The sequence below is a fragment of the Conger conger genome, chromosome 1, assembly GCF_963514075.1.
Source record: "Conger conger chromosome 1, fConCon1.1, whole genome shotgun sequence".
Taxonomy (NCBI): Eukaryota; Metazoa; Chordata; class Actinopteri; order Anguilliformes; family Congridae; genus Conger; species Conger conger.
Genome location: NC_083760.1, coordinates 53770999 through 53794592, shown reverse-complemented (window position 1 = coordinate 53794592; position 23594 = coordinate 53770999). Strand labels below are relative to the sequence as shown.

At 40.5% G+C, this 23594-nt stretch overlaps 2 protein-coding genes across 4 annotated transcripts in view; both read left to right on the top strand.

Annotated features, from left to right (window-relative positions):
• The window catches only part of mindy3 (MINDY lysine 48 deubiquitinase 3), a 38868-nt gene extending 35771 nt beyond the window's left edge, over positions 1–3097 (top strand). For all 3 annotated transcript variants that reach the window (XM_061260736.1, XM_061260754.1, XM_061260746.1), the window contains exon 16: positions 922–3097. In XM_061260736.1, the coding sequence (XP_061116720.1) occupies positions 922–1071 (150 nt within the window). In that variant the 3' untranslated portion in view covers positions 1072–3097. The remainder of the gene's footprint in view (positions 1–921) is intronic.
• A 10415-nt stretch (positions 3098–13512) lies between these two features.
• The window catches only part of itga8 (integrin, alpha 8), a 71273-nt gene continuing 61191 nt past the window's right edge, over positions 13513–23594 (top strand). The window contains exons 1-6 of the mRNA XM_061234969.1: positions 13513–13867; positions 14307–14440; positions 17612–17712; positions 18452–18575; positions 20473–20534; positions 22308–22353. Coding sequence (XP_061090953.1) covers positions 13692–13867; positions 14307–14440; positions 17612–17712; positions 18452–18575; positions 20473–20534; positions 22308–22353 — 643 coding nt within the window. The 5' untranslated portion in view covers positions 13513–13691. The remainder of the gene's footprint in view (positions 13868–14306; positions 14441–17611; positions 17713–18451; positions 18576–20472; positions 20535–22307; positions 22354–23594) is intronic.

Here is a 23594-nt window from a genome sequence, read left to right as displayed (position 1 = left end):
GCAAGGCTTGTCATTCGCATATCTCTTCATAATGGCGAGATATCATAAGTGCTGGTTGAAGGGCAGAAAAAACATGAAATATGAAAGGAAGCAATCAAAAGCATTAAGATGTGGGATAATTAAAACTGCAATTGCAACAGTCTTTTCCACTAGAGGGAAACGTTGTGCCCAAAGACGGAACAGAAGATGCCCTCACTTGTACACAACATTCCCACCCCATGCCATCCTGGTGGTCCTTAACATTTTCAGTAAATTCTAGTTTATTAAAGAATAGGCATCCTGGCCTAATGCCAGTTATTCAAAATGTAAGGACTTTTGGCTTGTTGGAAACAAGCTTAAAAGCCACACAAGATTCACATTTTAAAAACAAAAAACCAGATGAACCAAAGTGTAATGAGATGCTGAAAAAGCTCAGTGCTATACTTCATCTAACGTGGCGCACTGTTTACTTCACGCTTCAGTGTCTTCTGTAATACGCCCTGTCCTCTGCTATTAAAACTTCCCTGGGCACCAAATTTGTGGTGAATTCGAAGGCCTCACTATAAATACTGCAGGTAATATGGACCTGTGGAAGCAACCTTACTCCTTGCACATGGAAGCAATCACAAAAACAATAATTTTGGTGATGTCATCGTCGGAGGCCGCATGCTTAATTGGACTCATGTTGCGCGTCCTCTCGATGTTAGGTTTGTGTCGTATCCCAGTCGCATTGCGGAGAGGGCGACATTGGCTCAGGAGGTAAGAGCTGCCATCTGGCTATTGGAGGGTTGCCGGTTCGATCCCGCCATGGGTGTGTTGATGTGTCCCTGAGCAAGAAACTTAACCCCCGGTGAGCTGGTTGGTGCCTTGCATGGTATGAGTGGATCAATTGTACAGCTGACCATTTACCATTTAGTGTTGTGGTTCCCTCCCGACCACCAGGTGATGTACGTGGAAGGGACGGCTTTCGTTCTGGGCTTCGAGGACCCGATGGTACGCACAGACGACACGCCGATCAAGCGGTGTCTTCAGACAAAATGGCCGTACGTGGAGCTGCTGTGGACGACCGACCGCTCCCCCTCACTGAATTAACACCGACCGCCTCGCAGAGTCACGTATTATGTATAGGAATGCCGTTATCCTTCAACGCTACCGGGAACAATTACAGGAGTTTATACTCTTTCCACAGTATGCTACGCGCAGGGTTATTAAAATGGGAGTTCGGGCAGGCTGTGAAGTGCCGGCTTAATTGGAGCCGAACTGTAAGCGATCTAGACATGTTAACACCTGGAGCTGCTTCAATCTGGTTTCGCCCGAAAGGGTGGACGCGTTACATTGTGTCTTAACCCTGTTTTAGTAACCCTGGCTACACACAGGATCCTTTTTTCACCATGCTTAGGAGGCCTGCTGCAGTGCCTGAACTGTACAGAGAAATGTTTATATACAACATTCTGTTCTTTTACCGTTGATGTTGACTTTCACACTTAAGATGGCTTGTAAATTTACATTTCTTTATTTTTTTTCCCCCAAAAGGGCTTGTTGTATTTTAAACCCTTAAATACTTAACACTTAGGTTTGTTTTATGCTCAGCAAATGTATTCTCTTTGCTGCTGTTGATATTTCTGTTGTCTTTCAAAATTATTTTGTTTACTGAACGAATTATAAAAAGCAATCCTACTAAAAACGATTGATAATTTATCGAGTTGTGCAACACAGTTTATTGGTTTGAAAATGTGTTTTTGCATCTGTTTAAGGGATTGCATGACCAAAGCATCTTGCAGGTTTACACCAATTATTTTTTTGAAGAATTTGAACCGCAGCAGGTGTAGACATTTAACGGTCTGCCACTGACAGCAAGTGTTTTAGTTTGATTTGAAGGATATTTAATAAAAAATGGAATGTCACACCGTGTGTATTCATGAAGAGGCTTGCCAGGATTCGTAGCAGTTGATCGCTCGTTGTTTCAAAAACTCCACGGAGAAATGGATCGATCAAAGTGGAAATAGAAGTTAAAGTGACTATTGTAGAATCTAGTTTAAAACTTTCTGGTGTCCCGTTCGTGCTCGTTTTATGAATGTACAATGGGGTCATAAGTGGATACAGGCCACAGTTTTGCCACTTATCCACCTTATCCGCAGCTGCCAGAAGAGAGGGGCACAGTTTAACAAAATAATTTTAAAAATACCTTTTGCAATTTATATATTCTGTTAAATGTGACCATCTATGCATCAGAATGAACCAGGCATGCAGGTCTTGAGTTTGCTTCAAGGTAAGTTTCGTAAGCGAATCCCCAGCAGTTTGTGAATACGCTTTGCGATACTAGAAGTCTATCTTGGTTACCGCATGCCCTGTCCAGTGTGCCACTATGCCATCGTCGCTCAGTGCATAAACTACGTGTGGAAATTTATCAAAAGCACAGTTGGGACATAGCCTGGACCGCTATGATGAACCGTTTTTGCAACAACTTAATCCCATCTTATTCTGGCCCTTTACCACAAGCTTCATGGTCCAGTGATTAATAAAAGTGTCGTTAAAAGTGTATTTAAAATGATTAAATAGGTTTGTGTTCCTATAATCTAAAATGATTAATGGGGTATCCGTTTCTTTTTCAATTCAGTGTGAACATGCGGTTTATTATCGGGTTTTTTTTTATTTTATAAATGTGTTCAGATCGTCTTCTGTAAGGTTGAGCTTCCTTTGTTGCTTGTGGTCAAGCATATATTTTCCATCGGCACCTGGTTCTGTGACAACACAAAAAATAAAAGCATTGATGAAAACTGTGTTGAACAAAGGCTGATATTTTTGCCAAATAATTCGAGAAAAATATGAAAATAGGATCCTGGCAAGCCTGTTGCTATGGTATTTAAACAACCACGCAGGAAACTCAGTGATATACCATAGATCATTAAAACTGAATCCGGTTTGGTTGAATTAAAATTCAGTATTGTTACCAGTCAATGTAAATCTGTCACTGGTTTTCAAATGACTTTAGACTGTTCACATCTATTTATTGTATTGTTTGCTGCATGGAGAAAGTAAACAACATTGTCATGACACACTACGTCATACATTATTTATTATCCCATTGGTGTATCCAAAATAAACCATTTTTTCTTGATGTATTTTGATTGACTTTGTCACTAAAAATTAGTTAACAGGACATTTTCATTTTCAAGATGAACCTGCCAGTCACCCCTGAAAAGTTCAGGGAGTTTATTCTGACCCAATGATAATAATGTGCCATTTCTTTAAGGCGGTCTGACATCGGGATGCAACATCTAAAGCAGGGGTGCGCAACTCCGGTCCTCCATGGCTGGTCTGCATACTGGTTTTTGTTCCAACTACTTGCCTAGTTTTTCATTTGTTGACAGCTCTACCCTGGTTCCCTGTACTTGAGCACAGTTAAATCATTAGGATACACTTACAGTCTGCCGCTGTAGGCGGTACTCAGACACATGTCAGGTAAGATACAATTGTGTCAAGTAAATAATTAAGAGCAGAAGTTGGCACAAAATCCTGAAACAGGTCGGCCCTTGTTGTGCACCCCTGATCTAACGGCTAACAATGGGGGTTTCTTGGGTGGCTCATAGCACTAAAGCATTGGGTTCTTATTTGTGGATGCACCTCAAAATGAGGTATCGAAAGCAGACTGTCAATGCCTTCTGCGGCTGGCAGCCCTGCAGGGTAGTACACACTTGGTCATCCCCTGTCTAGGGAGGGAGGCATTTTAATCTGTTGGATTGTCTCATTTTGCAAGCATGACCATCGTGGTCAATCCAAGGCCTGTATTGAGTCTGTTTGCACCAGCTGCAAAGCAATGACTGCTCTGCTCCGCCCCCTGCTGGTTGTTTTGGAGCCAACTTCTGCTCTTAATTATTTAATGAGCTAATTTGTGTTTTGATCAGGTATATGCACCAGCTATAGCTGCAGACTGCGGACTGCAAGTGTATCCTAAGCATGTTATTGTGCTCAAGTACAGGAGTGAACAAGCATCATTTCTAGAGCTGTCAGAAATATAAATTAAGGTAATTGGTTGGCACAAAAACCAGCCCAAAGACCGGCCCTCCAGGACCGGAGTCATGCACCCCTGCCATAGACTGTGTGTAATCTAGCAGAATATGAAAGGTCTGCCTCCAAACCAGGCTTTAGGCAATTGACTATTCAATTTCAAAACCCACTGATAATACATCCAGCCCATTTGCCGTCTGCGCCGCACGTTTTGAGTTGTGTGCTTCTTGCGAAAATACCAACATTCAGTGGCCATGCCCAGTCCTCCCACACCCCATGCTATTGAGCGCACCCAGGTGACATTCAACAGTGATTCTGGAAAATGGAGCTCAATTAATGTGATTTTAAAGTGTCCTACTGTCAGCTTTAATTTGAGGGAATTTACAAGTTGGGCGATCGGTGTAGGAATTCCAGCCCTTTATATATACAATCCCCCCCCCCCCCCCCCCCAGTTCAGGGAACCATAAGTAATTGCACAGTTGACTGCTCTGCTGTTTTGTGGCTGACTGTGTTTGCATAATTAGGTCATGCAGAGGAAAGCTAAGAAAATTATTTTTTTTGGTTTTTCCTGTTGTGGTAATAAGAAGTGTCAATGCCAGTAAAGCAGACCATCGTGAGACTGAAAAATCTGAATAAATCGATCAGAGACATAGCCAAAAGATTGGGTGTGTCAAATTTACATGTAACTATTTGATACATTGCTAGGAAGCAAGAAAACTCAGGATAGCAAACAACCAGATGGACCACAGAATAAAACTATGGTGAATGACAGAAGAATACTTTCACTTTCAGAAAAAGCAAACAGATCGAGAACACTCTCCAGGATGTGGGCATTGATATGTCAGAGACCCATAAAGAGAAGGCTATGCCAGCATAACCCCAGTGGGTTCACCACAACATTCAACATTTATTTAACAACATTTGTTAATCCTCCAGCACCAGAAAGGCCAGATTAGATTAAAAACGAGCCCTGGAACGAACTCTTATGGATGCCGGGGCATAATTTATGGGGGGGATAGGGGGATTACAACCCCTGCAATATTACAAAACAAGACCTCCCCCCTCCCCCGCACACTCACACACAAATAATATAGCCTGAGAATAATTTCATATAATAAAGATAAGGATTTCATGATGCGATTGGGATATACTAAGTAAGTAAACAATGATCAGAAGTCTTTTCCACTTGGAATTCACTAGAAATGATCATTTCAAAACTGTTTTTGAAATATGTATTCCAGGGAGCATGACCCTGGGCACCTCCAGAGGGTTACAGTTCTCAGGGTCTATGCATTTCACCCCACAGAATACTCAAACTGAAGTTATGCTCTTTAACAGATGAGACAAGTATTAACCTGCACCAAAGCGATGGGAAGATGAAAGTTTAGAGAAACTGCACCCCCATCCCCGTATCTGTGAAACATGGTTGAGTCTTGTCTGACTTGGTCATGCATGGCTGCTGCTGTACCTGGCTCAAGTCTCTTTATTGAAGATGTGACTGCTGACAGCAGCAGGGTGAATATGGTGTGCATAAACATCTTATATGCTCGGATACAGCCAAATGCCTCAAAACTCATTGGACAGAACTTGATCTTGCAATAGGACAATGAGCCCTATCATACTGCTAAAGCAACCAAGGAATTTTTCAGAGCCAAAAAGTCACATGACCTAAATCCAGTTGAACATGTTTTTTGACTTGCTGAAGAAAAGACGGACAGCTAAAAGCCCCTGAAACAAACAGGAACTGAATGAGGCTGCTGCTGTGCATGTCTGGCAGAGCCTCACCAGGGAAGACACCCAGCATCTGGTGATATCTGTGGCTAGCATACTTCACACCATCTCAACTGCAAAGAATTTGCAGCCATCAATATGAAAGATTACAGTATGTTAATTTGAGTAATTGGTTATGGTCCATTTGAAATATCTACATATAAAGTTTGCACTTTAATCTAATTTTCAATGATTAATTTAAAATCTAGTGTACTGAAGTATGAAAACAAAAAAAGTTAATTGTCCAAATACTTACAGACCATAGGTTTTAACACACTGTAGGGAAAAGGAGGACAAAATCCTGTAGACTGTATGGCACACACTGTGCCCTGAATAAAAAAAAAATATATATATTTTTAAAAGTCTGTGACTGCCCACCCAATCAGAGCAGTCTAGAACCGAGACTGGAAAAAGCCACAATGGACGTCATCTATGTATGTGTGCACTGTAGATTTCATGTTCACAGCAGAGATTTAATAAGACCACAAGACAAAAGTACACAGTATGAATTACCAAAGCTACATCTTGATGATGCTGTGGTCGAATTAATCAATTGGGTCATTGGTGCTATGCTTGCTGCCATAATAATAGTATAATAATACTCATAGTAAGAATATTGTGAACTATGTAACACATGAAGCAATATTTCGTCTGGTTCATTCTGTTAAGCAGCACAATATAAGTTGTGAAATTGACATTCAGCATAATAACTCAACGGGCTTATCCAGGTCAATAAAAATATGTTTGGCAGACACAAAAATCAAAGTTTGGGACTGGCTGTTACCATATCTACACCTCAAGAGAACATTTGTGGTTGAAATTCAAGAATACAGTGCATAAGAAAAAAACAAGAAATGTAAAAGAAATTCTGCCAAGACCGGTGCTGAGAAGTGTTGAAGCCTATGAAAGGTTTCATATTTTCTGTCATCAATGTTAAAGGAGAATCCAGCAGGCACTACTGTGAACACATTCTGTCATCTTTTTTTTGAAAAGCACGTACTATAATCATGTAATCATTTCTGCACATTTCTCGACCACTAGATTTTGGATCCTTCGAAGAGAAATGTATTTTGTTCGCTTGTTTGTTTGTTACAACCCCAGATGACCTCTGACTGCACAGGGAGGTTATGGGTCATTGCACCTTTCAGTTCATATAAAAGTATAGAAATTGAAACCACACTTCCAATAAAATCACATGGAAGAAATTATTGTCTCTGTTACTATTCATAGTCTTTTACTTAAGAGAAAAAAGTTTTACAATATAAAAGTCTTAATCAAACTCAGAACTACTGTAAAGGTTTGGCATTGGATCAATGGTCTTGTCCTCATTTTTTTCCTTTTCACCATATTCCGGGCATCTTCTTTTAATATTGACTGGGATGTTGAAATATTTCACCCTAAGGTTTGGAATATACGTATAAGCTATATTTTAAGGCGTCTTCTACGAATAGAAATGCACTGGTTACTGTACACTCAGTGATCACTTTATTAGGCAGACATGTACACCCGCTTGTTAATGCAAATATTTAATCAGCCAATCATGTGGCAGCAATTAAATGCATAAAAGCATGCAGAGATAGTCAAGAGGTTCAGCTTTTTTCTGGCCAAATGTCAGAATAGGGAAGAAAAAGATTATGGTAAGTCCATGTTAAGGCTTTTAAAACTTGAAAGTGTAGACAGGAAAGTTCAAGTAAGTATCAAGGAATTTAAGGTGCAAATCTTAAATTCAAAGCAAGTACTGGTTCCAAGCAAGAAGAGAATCACACAAGGGAATAATGCAACAACAATGTGGTGAAACTACAGTAATACATTTATTTTGGGAGCTCTGTGTTCTAGTTTTTCCAGTAACACTTTACAATAAGGTTCCATGAATTGACACGAACGAATGTAGTTTTTAACTAATTACTACTGCTATAAGTTAATCTATACAGCTCTGTAAATGTATTTGTACATCATTAATGTATGTTAACAATTACATTAGTTAATGCCAATTCATGAAACCTTATTGTAAAGTGTGACCGTGTTTCCTTTAGGATGACAAGTAAACATCAAGTATTATTTGACTGCAACGCCAACATTAATTTGAATTTCATGTACACATATGAAAACAGTACACTGTGTACAGAAACACATGTATTTCGTCTGTAACTAAAAATGAACCACACAGACAGACTATAACCCAAACACTGAAATCCACAAATGTCTTAATGGGTAAATCACTGAAAAGATGACATTAAATAAACATGATATAGCTTTTTTTAAAACATGATTTTACCCGTACATTCTTCTTTTTCACCACAATGAAAACTAAACATTTCGTTTTCAGAACATTTGTAGAACATTTTTTCATGTTCTGGCCAATTCTGTATCTGTCAGAAAGTATAAACAGAAAAGTTAGTAAGTATGAAGGAATTTAAGGGGCAAATGTCAGTACTGGTTCCAGCCAAGAAGTGAATCACAGGGAATAATGCAACAATAATATGGTGGTGCTAATACATTTATTTTGGGAGACGTAAGCTGTGAAATGATATGATATGATATGATATAGCTTTATAGGCTTTTATATAACATCATTTTACCCATACATTCTTTTTCACCACAAAGAAAATGAAGGAACTATCTTGTATGCTGTGCCAAAGGCTGTATGTCAAAATGCCTTTCCATGGAAAGTCGTACATATCAAATCCTTCTATTCAATCACTATCCTATGAAGGACAGCCATCATTTTGCAGATGCGGTATATCTGTTCATACGGCTAAGTCATTATCAAATTATAAATATATTGCGCATATCAAGTCTTTTAAGCAATTGCACTTAATTAGTTCCTCTATTTCCTCCCACAACAATATCATGCATGTGACATTCCACCTTTCCAGTGCATGAACGTCTCCTTATGAAACTTTGAGACAAGCACAGGTGGCTTTCATAAAGCTAAACTTTTACATTTTTCACCAGGATTTATTATTTTACTTCCATATGTTTCTTGAAATTAAATGAAGGTATTCTCACATTGCTTCTGTCTACCCCCGAGTCCCTTGAATGAAGTGTGTCATTTCACTTTTTTGACAGAGCAAGAACTGCGAGGGCTTTTTACGACAAGATTAGACAGCATAAATATGTGTTCTTGGTCATTAAAACAAAATGAGTCATTTCATTTTCAAGGTGAGAAAAAACCTTCTGTACAGGTTAAGGAAATTCATCTAAAATGTTCACCACAGGGTTTGAGCTTTTCGTATTGGCATGATGTGAATCTCAAGAATCCAGAAACCCAGGGCCGCGGTGGCGCAACAGGCTAAGACGCAGTGGACTTGCGGTTGCAGTTCACTGCAGTTGCCCACCGGGGTTCGATTCCTGCCAAAAGCCAAGTTTGGCTGGCTCACGTGGAGCAGCATAATTGGCTTGCTGCTCCAGAGGGAGGGACTTAAGTAGATCACCGCACAACAAAAAAGTGCCTTGGAATCACGGAAGACAAGCCTGAGACGAGACGGCTTGAAGAAGGCGTGTGAGCGGTGTTGAATCAGACGGGGTACGATTGGCTACCAAATTGGGAGAAAAAGGGAATAAATAAAACGTAAAAATAAAAAAAAACACTTTTAACAATCATAACAGGAAGCGTGCTCTGAATATGTTATATTTTCATCTTACCTTGGTCTGTTTTACAGAAAGACCATAGATTGCTTAACCATCTGTCAAATGCCAGTCAGTCATGGCACTGTGGTTCCACTCAAATGATTGAAGCCTTCCATGGCAGCTAATTTATGTCACTCAGAATGTAGAATGAATTTCCCATTGAATGTTAATGCGCTGAAAGTAATTCCACCCTTAGTGAGCACTTCTAGGTCAATCTTCCATTGGGACAAAATACTTTTATAGCAGGTACATGAAGGCTGGCAGGCAGTGTCTCTGGGAAGTGTAATTGGATGAATGCAGGAAAAGGTCCATAACTTTGTGTTGTTTTTATTGGCTGAAACTAAATGGCAATACCAAAATAGTAACAGATGGTCAAATATTCAGCCAGGCAGAATTCTCCAGAGTGTCCCAGAATGTGATCCCTGTGACAATCAACCAGTTTCACTCTCGGCATAGTGTTTCTATTATGACTTTTCATGGGTAAATTTCCCATGAAAATTGCACTTTTCCAGACTGTATAGTGAAAAGAGTCCCTGGCCAAAGGCTAGAAAATAAAATATAATCTCATTTGACTTGTCGTGCTGAGATGTTTTGTTTCCTATCAATAGCAATTGCGAACATTTTATTTGTTTCGCTAGATTCATATTTCTGGAGCATGTATACACTAATTTTATCCTTTTAAAAAATTGGTGGAATTGTATTCTTTTCACCAACTGCAGTCAGTGGAATCCCACCTGTATTCTTTACATTATTATGAAATGGCTAAAAGTAGTGTTGAGAGGATCTTGATCACATTGGATTTGCATGAAGTAAAGAAGTGCCGTCAGCACACTGTGGCCAGTTCTCATTCGTATGTGGATTGCACATTGTTTTCCTGCAACTGCCTCACAGTAAAGAGAGACAGGAGGAGACAGGAAAACTCTGAAATTCATTGTAGACCTGAATCAAATTGTCCTAGATGTCTAATACATTCCATGTGGCCTTTGATTCCTTTGAGATGGGTTCTGATTTAATACATACTATTCAAGGGGGAAGAAGCCACATTGATTAAAATTCTTGCTTTTGTCAATGGTCTGACACTGCTTTGGTACAAACAGTGCTTTCATTGTGGCAAAGGGATAGTTTGCATCAAAACACTGGTGCGGAGAGTGTAGTCTTCCAAAGCTGTTTGATATCCTCCCGATGTTCAGGATAGGTTTGCTTGATCAACCAGTATTGTTGACAATATGGGTTTTGGTGGTAAGCTCATGTGCAACTTCAACATAGAAACATCAGGTTTCACCATGGGTAGGGTAATCTCTGGAGGACCTCTAAAAGGACTCAGCTGGTGTTAAAGCCATGAAGTGAGCATTAGGATTTGTGCACTTCCTAGTTCTTCGCTTTTTAAGTTGAAAGAACTTCTGGCTGACTCAAACTTGCAGGACCACTGCTGGAATGAGGCTGAGTGTGGCCCACTGTTGAGGAATCCAAGTCTGATTTGACTACTCATGGCCTATCATTCAACCATAAACTATTCTGACAATTCGGTGAGTGCTTTTACGAACTCATCCACCTAAGAGCCCCTATTCCTCATTCATAGAGAGAACGCATCGAATCTGTAACACTGTAACATTTATACCCATACAGTGGCCTCCAAAATTGTTGCCACCCTTGATAAATATCCAAAAAAGGTTCCATAAACTAAAAAATAATAGTTATTGACATAAGCTTTATTTTCCAAAATGCTAATGATAATTTGTGATAAGGTCCTCCAGTGGAGAATCATTGACATCCTTGGGATACCCCCCTCTTCAGTTCAGAGCACATGTTTTTTATGGGATATAAGTCTGGAGACTGTGATGGCCATTGCAGAACATAGTTGTTGTTTTACTTAACCATTACTGTGTGGATTTCAATGTATGCTTGGAGTCATGCCAAACAATCTATGGCCAAGACCCAGCTTCCAAGCAGAGGCAAGCAGATTTTATGCAAGATTTCCTAATGCTTTGTTGTATTCACTGTGCCATTGATCTTACTGTAAATAGTGCCCCTGGACCACTGGCAGCAAAAGATCAATGACCCACCACCATGTTTGACAGTAGGTGGTGAGGTGCTTCTCCTCATAATTCCAATGAGGCAAACTCAAGATACTTGGTTTTGTTTATTGTGTTTAGGAAGGGCTGTCTTTGTGCCTCCCCTCAAAAGAGTTTGCAGGTATGGAGGTGCTGTTTTATGATTTTTTTTGAGACTTGGTGACCCCAAGACACAACCAATCTCAGCAATTCTTAAACTGAAGTCCTTGGGTTACTCATCATCTTCGTTACTGTCCAACGGGATAATATGCACTTGCATCCTCTTCCTGGCAAGTTTGGAACCATTCAATATGTTTTACACCTTTTTATTATTGCCCTTGAAGTGGGATGTTTATTTTTTACGTATTTACGTAAATTTTACGTATTTTTTGTACCCATTACCACTTGTGATGGTCAATTACCATCTGTGACCAACTGTCTGAATTCTTTGGCCTTGCCAATAAGTTTTGCACCTGTGGCTTTCAGAAATGAGATTACGAAATAAGAAATATAGAAAATAAACGGATATCATTTTCCAGGATGTTTGAACATAAAATATAGATCATTATCCATGTTGTTTATTATATGCAGCCTTTTTTCTCCATATTTATTAAGGGTGTCAATCATGCTGGAGCCTACTGTATAACATGTTTTTTGACTCCCTAAATCAGGCAACATCATGACTAAATTAAAAGCAAGTTTATGTACACATTGCATTTTCATCAGGCAAGGAAATACCTCAAGATACTGTCTATCCTTACAAAACCTTCAGCCAGCCAAATAAATCAAAAGATAATTCATTATAAAGCACATTTAGTTAAATTACGTTATATGTCTAAATAATAATAGTAGGCTGCAACTGCAGACTATGGTCAAAATATTTAAGGTGATTGAAAAACAGCTATGCTCTAGCCATTGTCAAACATTGGTCCCAAGAGATCAAACCAGGTCTTATATCCCAGATTTAATTTAGCCTGGACATCCGCCAACTCATACGAAGTCCTCATTTTGTATGTCAGTTTGTTTGCAGACCATTTTGACTGAAATCGACCGCTCTGTTGTAGCCAAGATTGCGTCCAATGGAGCACAAGTTAATTTCCCGTAGAACTCAAACAATTTGTGGCGATTGACGTTGTGTTTTTCAGTTCGCGTGCATGCCTGTTCACCGCTGCTGTTTGCGGACCAAATATCCTTGAACTACACCTGGTTATCATCTCATGCGGTCACGGGTTCGTCGACACAAATTCATGACTAAATCATCCCAAGTGCAGGTTTGGAACCATCGCGTGAAAGGAAGACTGAACACTATGGCCATAGGCTGCACAATTTACACTGACTTTTGCTTACATTTTGCTCTCACGTTTGTTCTTAATTGTCGCCCATTGCATTAATTAATTCTGGAAATATTGTTTGTACAAAAAAGAATAGCTAAAGACTGTGTCATCTCAGTGAATCCTATATAACCTGCTCACATTTATAAGCGGAATAAAAACAAACAGATTTGGTGCGTTGTGTATTGAGCCCGCTTGATAAGATTACACTCTAAAATGTATTTGCAGTCTGTCTCGCCGCTGGATCTGAATGGTCTCTGTACCCTATTTGCCATTTTAAGGAAGAATGTGGACTGGGCGCACTTTGGAGTTTGGAGTACATGCGTGTGAATATTCCACTCCCTTTTCAGTAGGCTACATAGCAGACGCTGTATTTACTGTGTGCACTTGCATACCTGTGTTTAATTTTAGACATCCTACGGACATAATTACAGTTAATTATATTCCATCTGTAACAACCCTGTTTCAGGTTACGCATAGAAAAAACGAAACATTCGAAAGTCACAAAGTAGGCTACCAGTTGCGATATGCAAGAGTGATATGTGAATTTAAACAGGAAATACAAACAATTTAATCGTTATTACCGATTTCCTCAAAACACTAATGAAAGCGCGTTTTCCTAAAAAGGACTTGACCGGAAGCAGCGTCTTGTATAGGCCTACTTTGCGGTAGTTTTGAGCTTGTTGGTGTAGGGGACTACAATATTATGCAGTGGAGTTGCTCACAAAGCAGGAGGTGCTGAGTGGATGCGAACGCGCGGAGTGAATGAATGGAGCGGTCTTGCTTTCGGAAACTTTACTTTTGACAGCTACTTGAGCTGACCATACAGACTGTTCAGCGGAATTATTCACTTAAATTCACTTTACGGAGGAGTCTTTCATTTTTTGTTGGGATTACTGCAGGTCACTTTTGGGTTGTAACCATGTTGCCTGACTCTATTCGGATGTTTTTTTGTTTGACGTCGTATCTTTGTCCCATATTTTTTGGAGTAGCTGCATTCAATTTGGATTTAGAAAAAACGACTGTATACAGCGGTCCTGAAGGTAGTTATTTTGGCTATTCGGTGGACTTCCATCGGCCATCGCCGGACAAGAGCGTGTAAGCATAATAGGTCTATTTATTTGTTTCTTAATTTTACTGAAAGGTTAACAAGGCTAATTAAAATGAACGGACGTATCTTCACACTATACGAATTAGCTTATTTGAATTTGCTTGTCAAAAACTGAAGTTGTGCGCTCTTCAGCACCACTTTCTCTGGACCGGTAGCGCTGGCGCGCTGACTTTGCATCCAATTTTTATTTATGAATAAACATGTAACCTATGTCATCAACCGTAAACAATAATTACAACCCATGAACTGTTTATTTTGCAGCACAATAAAGAGGTCGCCACTGGGTTGGATGTTAGACTCTATTAAATAGCCTATGTTACGTTTATTTCTGGACTGCTGTTTTCGACAACAAAATAAGATATCATTTTGTGTTGTAGATACAGGCAGTCATCATAGTTGAAAGAATTGGCTGTTCTCTTATCTTAGTATGAGTGTCTTGGTCGGGGCTCCAAAAGCGAACACATCTCAGCCAGGAATTGTGGAAGGGGGAGCCGTGTATTACTGCCCTTGGCCATCTACAGACTCGACTCCCTGCCGCCAGATTCCCTTTGATATCGCCAGTAAGTACAGTTGTTTGTACAGGTCTTTTTTGTGCACGTGTGCAGGATTATGGACACTAGGTAAAACCTAACAGGCTTTCCCCACATTCACATAGTCTATGTATTCAGCGGTGGAGTAAAATGAGTGAAGTTTTAGCCTACTTTTTTCTAGCCTACTATTTCAGTATGGTAGACGGGACGATTCTCATTGCGTATTGCAAAGCAGTATATTGTAGCTGTGTATTATTATTATTATTATTATTATTATTATTATTATTATTATTATTATTATTATTAGTATTATAAGCTAGTGATATTGCTGTTCACTGTGTGTTTCTGGTTTCGGTGCTGTAATTAAATTCAAGCATTTGTGTTGCAAAATGAAGAAATGTTGTGTATACGCAAAACGCATACTGTATGTTATCATTATCTGGATGCTTGTACGCTATTGGATCCGATCCATCCTACCCCCAACAAATAGTTAAGTCTCGTCCATGTGGTTTATTTTGGCTTTCGGGAGCAAAGGCATTTCCATATGTTGCCCAAGTGCAGTAATTTTACCCTGATGCTTAATCTGGCTCAATTCATGCCTGCGTAAATAATAAATCACCCGCTTTTACCTTCATAATATAGTATTCTTACTGCTGCGCGTCTTTAGATTATAAAATGGCTACATTAAGATATTACAATAATAACATCGAATAACACCGTGAATATTTGTGATTATGTCAATTTCGTAAACCGTGGAGTATTTAAAACGGGATTATTGTAGTTCTATTGGGAATTCTGAAATGGCAAAAACGTAATTGTTAGGTGAGAAATGTTTCAGGACTGAACCGCAGTTTTGGTTTGCTTGTCTGCGAACGGTGATGTGTGGACGGACTGCATTTCAGAAGGCGTATTGCGCGCTCGGCTCCTGCCTAATACACAACGTTGTAGCCTTCTTGGACCGTGTCTTCCAGCCACATCCATGGAGCTATGCATTGCATAGGTCTTTTACACCAGATTCTGTTTTAAATTCAAAATGAGGTTTTCAATAACGCATAGCTTCATCACGTGTTGTGTTCACTCAGGTCTGAATCTAATTGCCGGTAGAAACCTTGTAACTTCACGTCCAATACGACAGTGTTAAGCTGCTTTTCCATCTAAAATGGCTATTGGATCATTGGATATTGTGGTTTAATATCAATTAAATTAATGAAAATTCCCTTTTCATTTAAATTTGAATGAGGTACACTTGGGTATGTAAGATAATATATTTTAAGTGCATAATCAGAGTCCAATTCGGATTGTATCGGTGTTAACGTTCAGAATCTGTGACTATTTTGCTATTTTTTCGTTCGTCTCTTTTGGAGCCTACATGATTAGCAGTTTCTGCGGAAGTTCGTTTTGATGGTGAACTTCGTTGTGGGGGATGGAGGGAGGGCAGAGGCGGAGTCGCTGTGCCTGTGACCACGTGAAAATGTATGTCAGGGACTTGGGGTGAATGAAAGGGATCTGCTTTTTATTAGATCCAGAAATTCAGAAGTCTCCACTCCACCCCCCAAAGACAGGCTCTTTCTCAACCGGTCGAGTGTATTTGCACTCACCACCCTCACCACTCTGGCCGATTTGCACATCCTCCTTGCACTTCATCCCGCCAAGCACTCCCCCGCTTTGCCGCTTTGTCAACTGCATACTCACGGGAGACCGCAATACGTGTTTTCAGCTCTTGACTCCTTTGACCCAGAATATTTGTTTTACTTTATTTATGCTCCAAATCTGTGACATTCTAAGAGACTGTGCCTGTTTAGGGAGGATGAAACTTTGGAACGGTTTTAGGAAGGGCAAACCGATTTAGTGTAGGTGACACGTGCAATACGTCATGGGCATCTGGAAATAATCGATCTTGACACGGTGCATGTTTCAACAACTACTCAGAAATATATTTCATTGTTTATGCAGGTAACATTCCTGAGCATATGACACGGAAAAAAATAAACATTTATAGTGCACTGCTTGTATGCTTATTTAACTTTGTTGAATGAATAAGCAGCACTTATTGTGGGAGCAGTGAAAATGATTTATTTATGGGTGTTCACACTGGTTCTGTCCATTGGTCATTTATTTCAATTTTGTATTATCTCGGCCATTATGTCTTAACCAGCCTAAGCTGGTCAAGCTGGTTTAAGATTGTTGTTCACCACTTATAGTCAGCTTTGACCACTCACTTATTTGATCAACCTAACCAGCTTTGACCATATTTGTCCTGCTAGAGACCAGATTTTGACCAACCACTGTAATGTAAGTGACACTTATTAAAATACTAGCTAGTTGGCTAATCTTCAGGAATATTAATGGGGTTCTCAGTAATGTATTAATGCTCATTATCTCTCATAAGGAGAAATATCACTCATGTGCAAATGAGATCAGGATTGCTTTTCCTCAAGGTCATAACCTGCAAGGCGATCACACTGCACCTGTCAGAAACATAATGTAAACAGTACTAGCTGTAGCCTTGTATGTGTAATCATTTTTGGCGTGAAGTGCCATTTAGAAGGTTTTCAGCCAAGGGGCACACGTACGTTTGAAATGAATGATCTCATATATAGAGACCCAAGGTCAATGGTTTTTACAAGGTGTGGACCGTGTTATAAACTGGGACAGCTGTGGGAGTGAGGGCCTTTTTTTTTTTGGGGGGGGGGGGGGGGGGTTGTGGAGATAGCTGCTCTGAGATAGGCTTCATCCTGGAGGAAGCAATGCCCACACTATAAAATATTTTATTGTGAATGTACTACTAGTTGCATTACTTTCACAGTAATAAACTATCAGTACAATACTATAAAATGACAACTGTGTAGTGTGACTTTACAGTCAACTGAAATTATGGAATTACAATAATAAGGTGTATCCAAACACCAGTAATGAACTTTTCACTGGAGATGTACTAGACTGCATTGATTTCACCATAAAATGCTGAATACGATATTTAACTGAATTATTACTTTTAAATCCCGTTTTCATTAAAAAAAGCTGCATCATCATGCAGAAAGTTGTTTTGTTGAGTTTCTCCTGCACCTTCATTACTTCAGTGGTGACAATCCTGCACCGCCTTATTTTTCTAGAAGCATCTCTTTACCAAGGGTGCTGCTTACAACTGAATTTATCTCCTGCCCAATTTGTCTCTCTCCCCCCTAAACACCCCACCTTCAGATAACAGGATGATAAAAGTGAATGGGACTCGGGAACCACTGGAGTTCAAATCTAATCAGTGGTTTGGAGCCACGGTCAGGACACACAAAGGCAAAGTGGTGGTAGGTACAGTGGCAAGTGGGAAGTGGGAGGACACATTTCATAAGCTTTGACTCTATAAACCTAAGTGATTGTTTTACTTGGCATGAGCTATTGGCACCACGTAACATGAGAGAGTGCCACTGTGCTATAGCACAGAATGGGAGGGCTACAGTGGGCTTCTGAGAGAGTTTGAGGGGGTGGGAAAGGAGTGTACGGCAATGTAATCTCAGTGCCTACTGAGATGCCACTGAGATTAATGAAGAAGAGAGGTACGGGAATTAAATTTAACCAGAGAAATTGCATTTATATTCCTCTCGTCTCCATTTATCTCAGTACCATCCTATCAGCCACCCGTCGATGCAGTTATATATAGTGTCATCTGAATCACGATGAAATTAAATTAAATTGTACCATTTATAATCGTACCGATTATGGTGACATCAACACTAATTTTAAAAGTCTACTATTTTAAGGTTATACAGTCATATTTTATGACACATTATTTTGATTAGATTTGCAATAACATCGTAATAAGATTTTCTTTAGATGGACGGCCTGAACAGTAAGCCAGTATCTTTAGGTTGGTATATAATAATGAGCATAATATAAAATATGTGTACAAGGGTCAAACTCGAATGAAAAAACGCTAACAAAACATGTCATGCCCAGATAGCTGTACGACATGTTGACATTGCATAGCAGGAATGTTGAGAGCATGTAAATGGTCTCCTCAATGACCTTTGACCTGTGTCCCGCCAGGCGTGCGCCCCGCTGTACCACTGGCGCACGGTGAAGATGAGCAGCGAGAAAGACCCGGTCGGAACATGCTACGTGGCCGTCCAGAACTTCAGCGCCTATGCGGAGTACTCTCCCTGCCGCACTAGTGAGTACACCACTCCCACCTCTCCAACCTTGTCACAGTACCGGCTTCTAAACCTGAGGGCACCTTCATAAGGTATTGTGACACCTCTGTGAGCACTGTAGATATGGGGTTCCATTATCTGGAAAGGGCTGGTGTGGGTACAGGTTTTGTTTTAGCCCAGCACTAACACACCTGATTCTATTGATTGAAGACCATGATTAGTTCATTAGGTGAATCAGGTGTCTTAGCGTTGGGCTAAAACAAAAGCTGGCCCTTTTCGGATAAGATTGGACACCCCTGCTGGAGGTCTACAGCAGTGGTCCTCACTCCTGGTCCTGGAGAGCCGCAGGATGTGCTGGTGTTTGATTTTACCTTAATATCAGCTACTAGTTGAGACCCAAGAATCCAGATAAGGTGAGTTAACTGTGTAATTAAATGCTTTAATTGATCAATTTAGTGCTGAGTAACAACAAAAGCCAGCACGCCCTGCGGCTCTCCAGGACCAGGAGTGAGGACCACTGGTCTACAGAAACAGTTCTGTTCTGTTCTTTTATTCTGATACTTCCTCACAAGAGTACCACACTCAAATTCTGTTTTACAGATAGAGTCAATGTTTAAGTGGTGCTATGCATCATCGGAATATTGTGGAGGTTGTCGCAGAGTGTGTGCATCATTGTATTCCACTGCAGGTATAAGTGGTTGTACAGTATTTGCTTTTAGATGTTTCATAACGCAGTAGCGTTACACTTCTAAAGGCAGTATATATTTTATATGATGGCCTAATGAAGAGTCACTCAGTCAAAAGAACCAATATTGTTTTAGGCATTGAGCATCTAAGCACAATCCAAATAAAATGATTGTACGCAAGTCATAACAACGTGAATGTGTTTTCTTGCTAAGATTCAGAAAGTACACATATGCTTTCGATTGGTATTATAATGATACCATTAAACGGTGGCTACGTAAATATGTAGCACCAGAAGGAGGGAGATATATTACTTTTAAAGGTTTCAAAGTCAAACACAGTTAAGGGTCAGATTATTTGAAGTGCAAAGCAGACTGTAACAGTGCCTGTGAATAACAGCGAATGTTAAGACTGTGTAACTAGAGCCCATTCTGCCCCTGTGGGTGGCACTCATGAATGATTCAATGCTCTTGCCTCACATGGCTCTGTTCTTTATAAAGCAGCTACTCGAGGACTTAATAACTTAAGACTAATTTATAGCTGTGGCTAGTCTTCAGGTATAAGAGGTGCGCACTCTTGGGCGGCATGGTTGTGTACTGGTTACCGCTGCTGCCCTGCAAGAACGAGGTTCTGGGTTCAAGTCCAAGCCAGCACTCCCACACTCAAAGACATGCCTGTCTGGTTAGGTGGGCTCCTGCCATTGCCCCTGACTAAATTACCCCACGGGGTTCAATACAGTATGTCTATTCATGAAGCATCTCAGAGAGCTGCTCTCTGATGGTTTTTGTCTTTCGGCTCATAATGGATAAGGTTAGGATATGGATGGGGGAAACCTGATCCAAGATTAGGCATCCTATTCGGTGATGCTTTATGAATATGGGCTCTGAGCCAAAAAAACCAAAGGCAGAGTATCGCGTTCGCTCGTTTTTATCGGGCTCACACAGTCACAGGTCAGACCTCCAGGTGCCTGCACCAGCGTGGGGAATTATTCATTCCAGGATTGTTTTGCTTGTGGTTGACCCCTGGGAGAAAGTAAGAGACACACGTTGTTAAATCGAAATGTTTCGCACTCAAGCTAATCTCAAATCACATTGCAGTATGAGCACTCTGCCTCTCCCTCTCCGAGAACCGCTAGCGCGGCCTCGAGAAGCTCCACTGGCAGGCGAGAGTTTGTGATTTGTGCTGTGTGTACACGCCTGTCGGTTAAACATCTGCACTATTCCCCCACAACAGACGATCCGGATCCTGAGGGACAGGGGTTCTGCCAGGCTGGCTTCAGTGTGGATTTTACAAAGGTACTTTCTTACTGACCTTAGAAAACTTGGACATTATCATTCGTAAAGGAACAACCTTTTGGATCGCAGCATGTGAATATTTAATGATTTCTTCAGATGTGGAAAAGCAAATCTTTGATTATACTGCAAAATAAGACAGTCTCAGTATTTCAGTCTCATATTGATCATATTGACACTTAAAATCTTTTTTTTTTGTACTTTTTTGCTAAATAAGACAACATTTTGGCAGTGAGGTGAGACAGTTTAGTCATTTCAGGATTTGCCAATGGGATAAGAACATTTCACTTGTAAAGCAAACAGTAACTTAAACCAAGCTAATATTTTCTACTTTCAAGAGAAAAAGTAAGATCTTAAATCCTATTACAAGACTAAAACGCTTGTTAAGACGGTCATTTTTTGCAGCGTATAAAGCTCTCCCAACAAACAGAGCAGTGTTTATGCCTGCTTGTTCCAAAGTCCTATTTTGTATCACTTCCAGTAATGTTTTGACATTTTAATCCACTTGGTCCAGGGTCATGGTTACATGATTTTGAATACCACTGGCTAGAGTGATGATTGCAAACTTGCAGGTCTTTGTATGTGATCCCCAAAGTCACCCGGAGCCGAAGTGCCTGCATGTTTTTCCAACTCTCTCACACTGCACAAGCCCGTCCTTATCGCTTGCTGACATGTTTTGGCCAGAGGCTAACAATGTGCCACAACAGTCCGGTTGTCACAGGAACCCAAACAAAAGGAACGCAGGGAAGTAGGATGAGGATAGCTGAGTAGGATGTACAGTATTTCATCTCCTCTGACCTGCCCTCTTCTTCACACTAAACATGAATCTCCATTCACAGGACGTAGTACTCTCTCGCTCCCTCTCTCTCTGTGTCTCTTGCTCTCTCTCTCACCCTCTCTCTCACTCTCTCCTTCTCTCTCTTGTTCTTTCTCTCTCTGTCTATTGCTCTCTCTCTCTCACTGAAAGAGCAGGATGAGCCGTTTCCCCCTGTCATCTGAACTGTCACGTCGGGTTAGATAAACACAGGCCTCCCCACCTCAGCTGGCACACCATCACTCCACACTCTCTAACTGAGACCACATGCTCAAAGACAGGCTGCTGTAGATCAGTGATCCATCCATTAATGTCACTTTCAGTACAGTGAAGCCTCGCTAACTGATCATTGATATGACCGCCTAGTAACATTCATTCATTAACTCCTAAATGCTTCCCAGCACATTACACATCCGCTTCATCTTGCTAGTGCATACTTCAGCTTACATAAAATACTTTAGTGGCTGACTCAAACCATGTACTAGTGTGTGTCTGTACAGCAGAGGTCTCATTAGTATGGGTAAAAATGTACCACAGCGTGTCATAACCTGTCAGCTCTCCATGTGACTCACATGTTTAAAAACATTTTTAAAGCATTCACAGGCTCTTTATAGCAGATGGTATGCATTGTTTCTCCTGTTCAGAGCTGGGGAAGGAGAGCTTAACATGTTAACATCCATGCTAACTTCTGCCCCCATCATTTCTGTTGTCTGGCATTTTAGCTATGGTACAGTACAGTATGTCTATCGATTAGTTCATAAATTACTATATAAAATGTTTTACGTGTAGTCATCCGTGATTGAACTGGGGTTGGGTTATATTACCTATTTATTAGCTAACTGGAAACTAGAATAATTGGACGAAACCAAATGCACACATTCTAGTCCTCCAGGAATCCCACCCCTGCTCTAGTTTAATGTTGGCATTACATCAATGATTCAATGATCTCTTTTTTCCTACAGGAGGGAACCCTAGTGGTGGGAGGACCAGGGAGTTTCTACTGGCAAGGTAAAGCTCATTTTAAGTGCCGTCAGCCCTGGTGCTCCTGGTTAACTTGTGGAATGTAAGCGAGATGCATCTCTTCCAAAGACAAAAGCAGAGTTTTCTGTGTCCTTCACTACTAATGTGAATGGAACTATCCCCAGTGTAGTCTATTGCTTTTCCCGATGTGCTGAAGACTGACTCAGGAAGATAACAAAAGAAGGAATTGTCCTCAAATCTCTGTATGTATTGTTAAAAGCTTTGGCTAGATAAATCAATATGACGATAGATAATGTCGAAGTGACCAAAGGAAGTACCACAGATGTGACAGTGAATTTAAGCATTGGAAGTTGCATTGTTGCAGATTATTTGATACAGAGAAAATATGTAATTTGTCTGAGGTGTAAATAAAACCACTGAAGCTGTCAATTCTGTAGCTCATTGCTTTGCCAATGTACAGTGGAACACGCCATATGTTATTCTGCATACAGGATCAGTTTTGTTGTTGCTTCACAATTATTAATATTTATTTTTTCTTTTGACATGGAGCAGTTATTACACTGGGGTTGTAATTCTCTTGAAGGTCATTTGGTTAACTGGTGCATAAAGAGCAGAGAGCAGCCACTCATTAGCTGCAGAGAGAATCTGCACCCACTGTGGTAATGTGTATCCACGGAGAGGTCTCTGCCCAAACCGGCCCCCTTTTTCAAACAAGAACTACAACAGGAAGTTTGGCTGGGCTGGCCGTCACAGCTCTAATGACCTCATTAAAATGAAATGGAGCGCGGTAGTAATGTTCTCCATGGTAGGATGGGTGTGTTTTTGTAAACAGTGCCTTTGGAAGTAGTGAAAAACCTCGACCTGGGACTTAATTGCATATGCATGTTGCAGACGGCGGATGTCGTATCCACGCTGACACAGCATACAAGCTCTGCGGGTGTTCACTCTTTGACCGATTTTGTGACCTTTTGGGATGGCAGCTCAGAGTTCTGAGTAGGATTAAATAGGCCATGTGAGCTTGTTTTTTTTATTATTTTTTTTATGTGGTGCCCAACATGAGGCTGTACATATGCAATTCCCACCTTAATTTTCATTTCCAAGTGTGTCACACCCCACCGCTCATTTGGGAGTGTGTAGACATCTGTGGTTCTCATCCGAAATACGGTATCACCAGCTACTTTCTTTCTGTGAATGGAATGGAGTGGAGTCGGAGGAAAACTTTTCATATGCAGCTTTGACGTGTAGGCTCCTGATCAACCAGCAGGGGT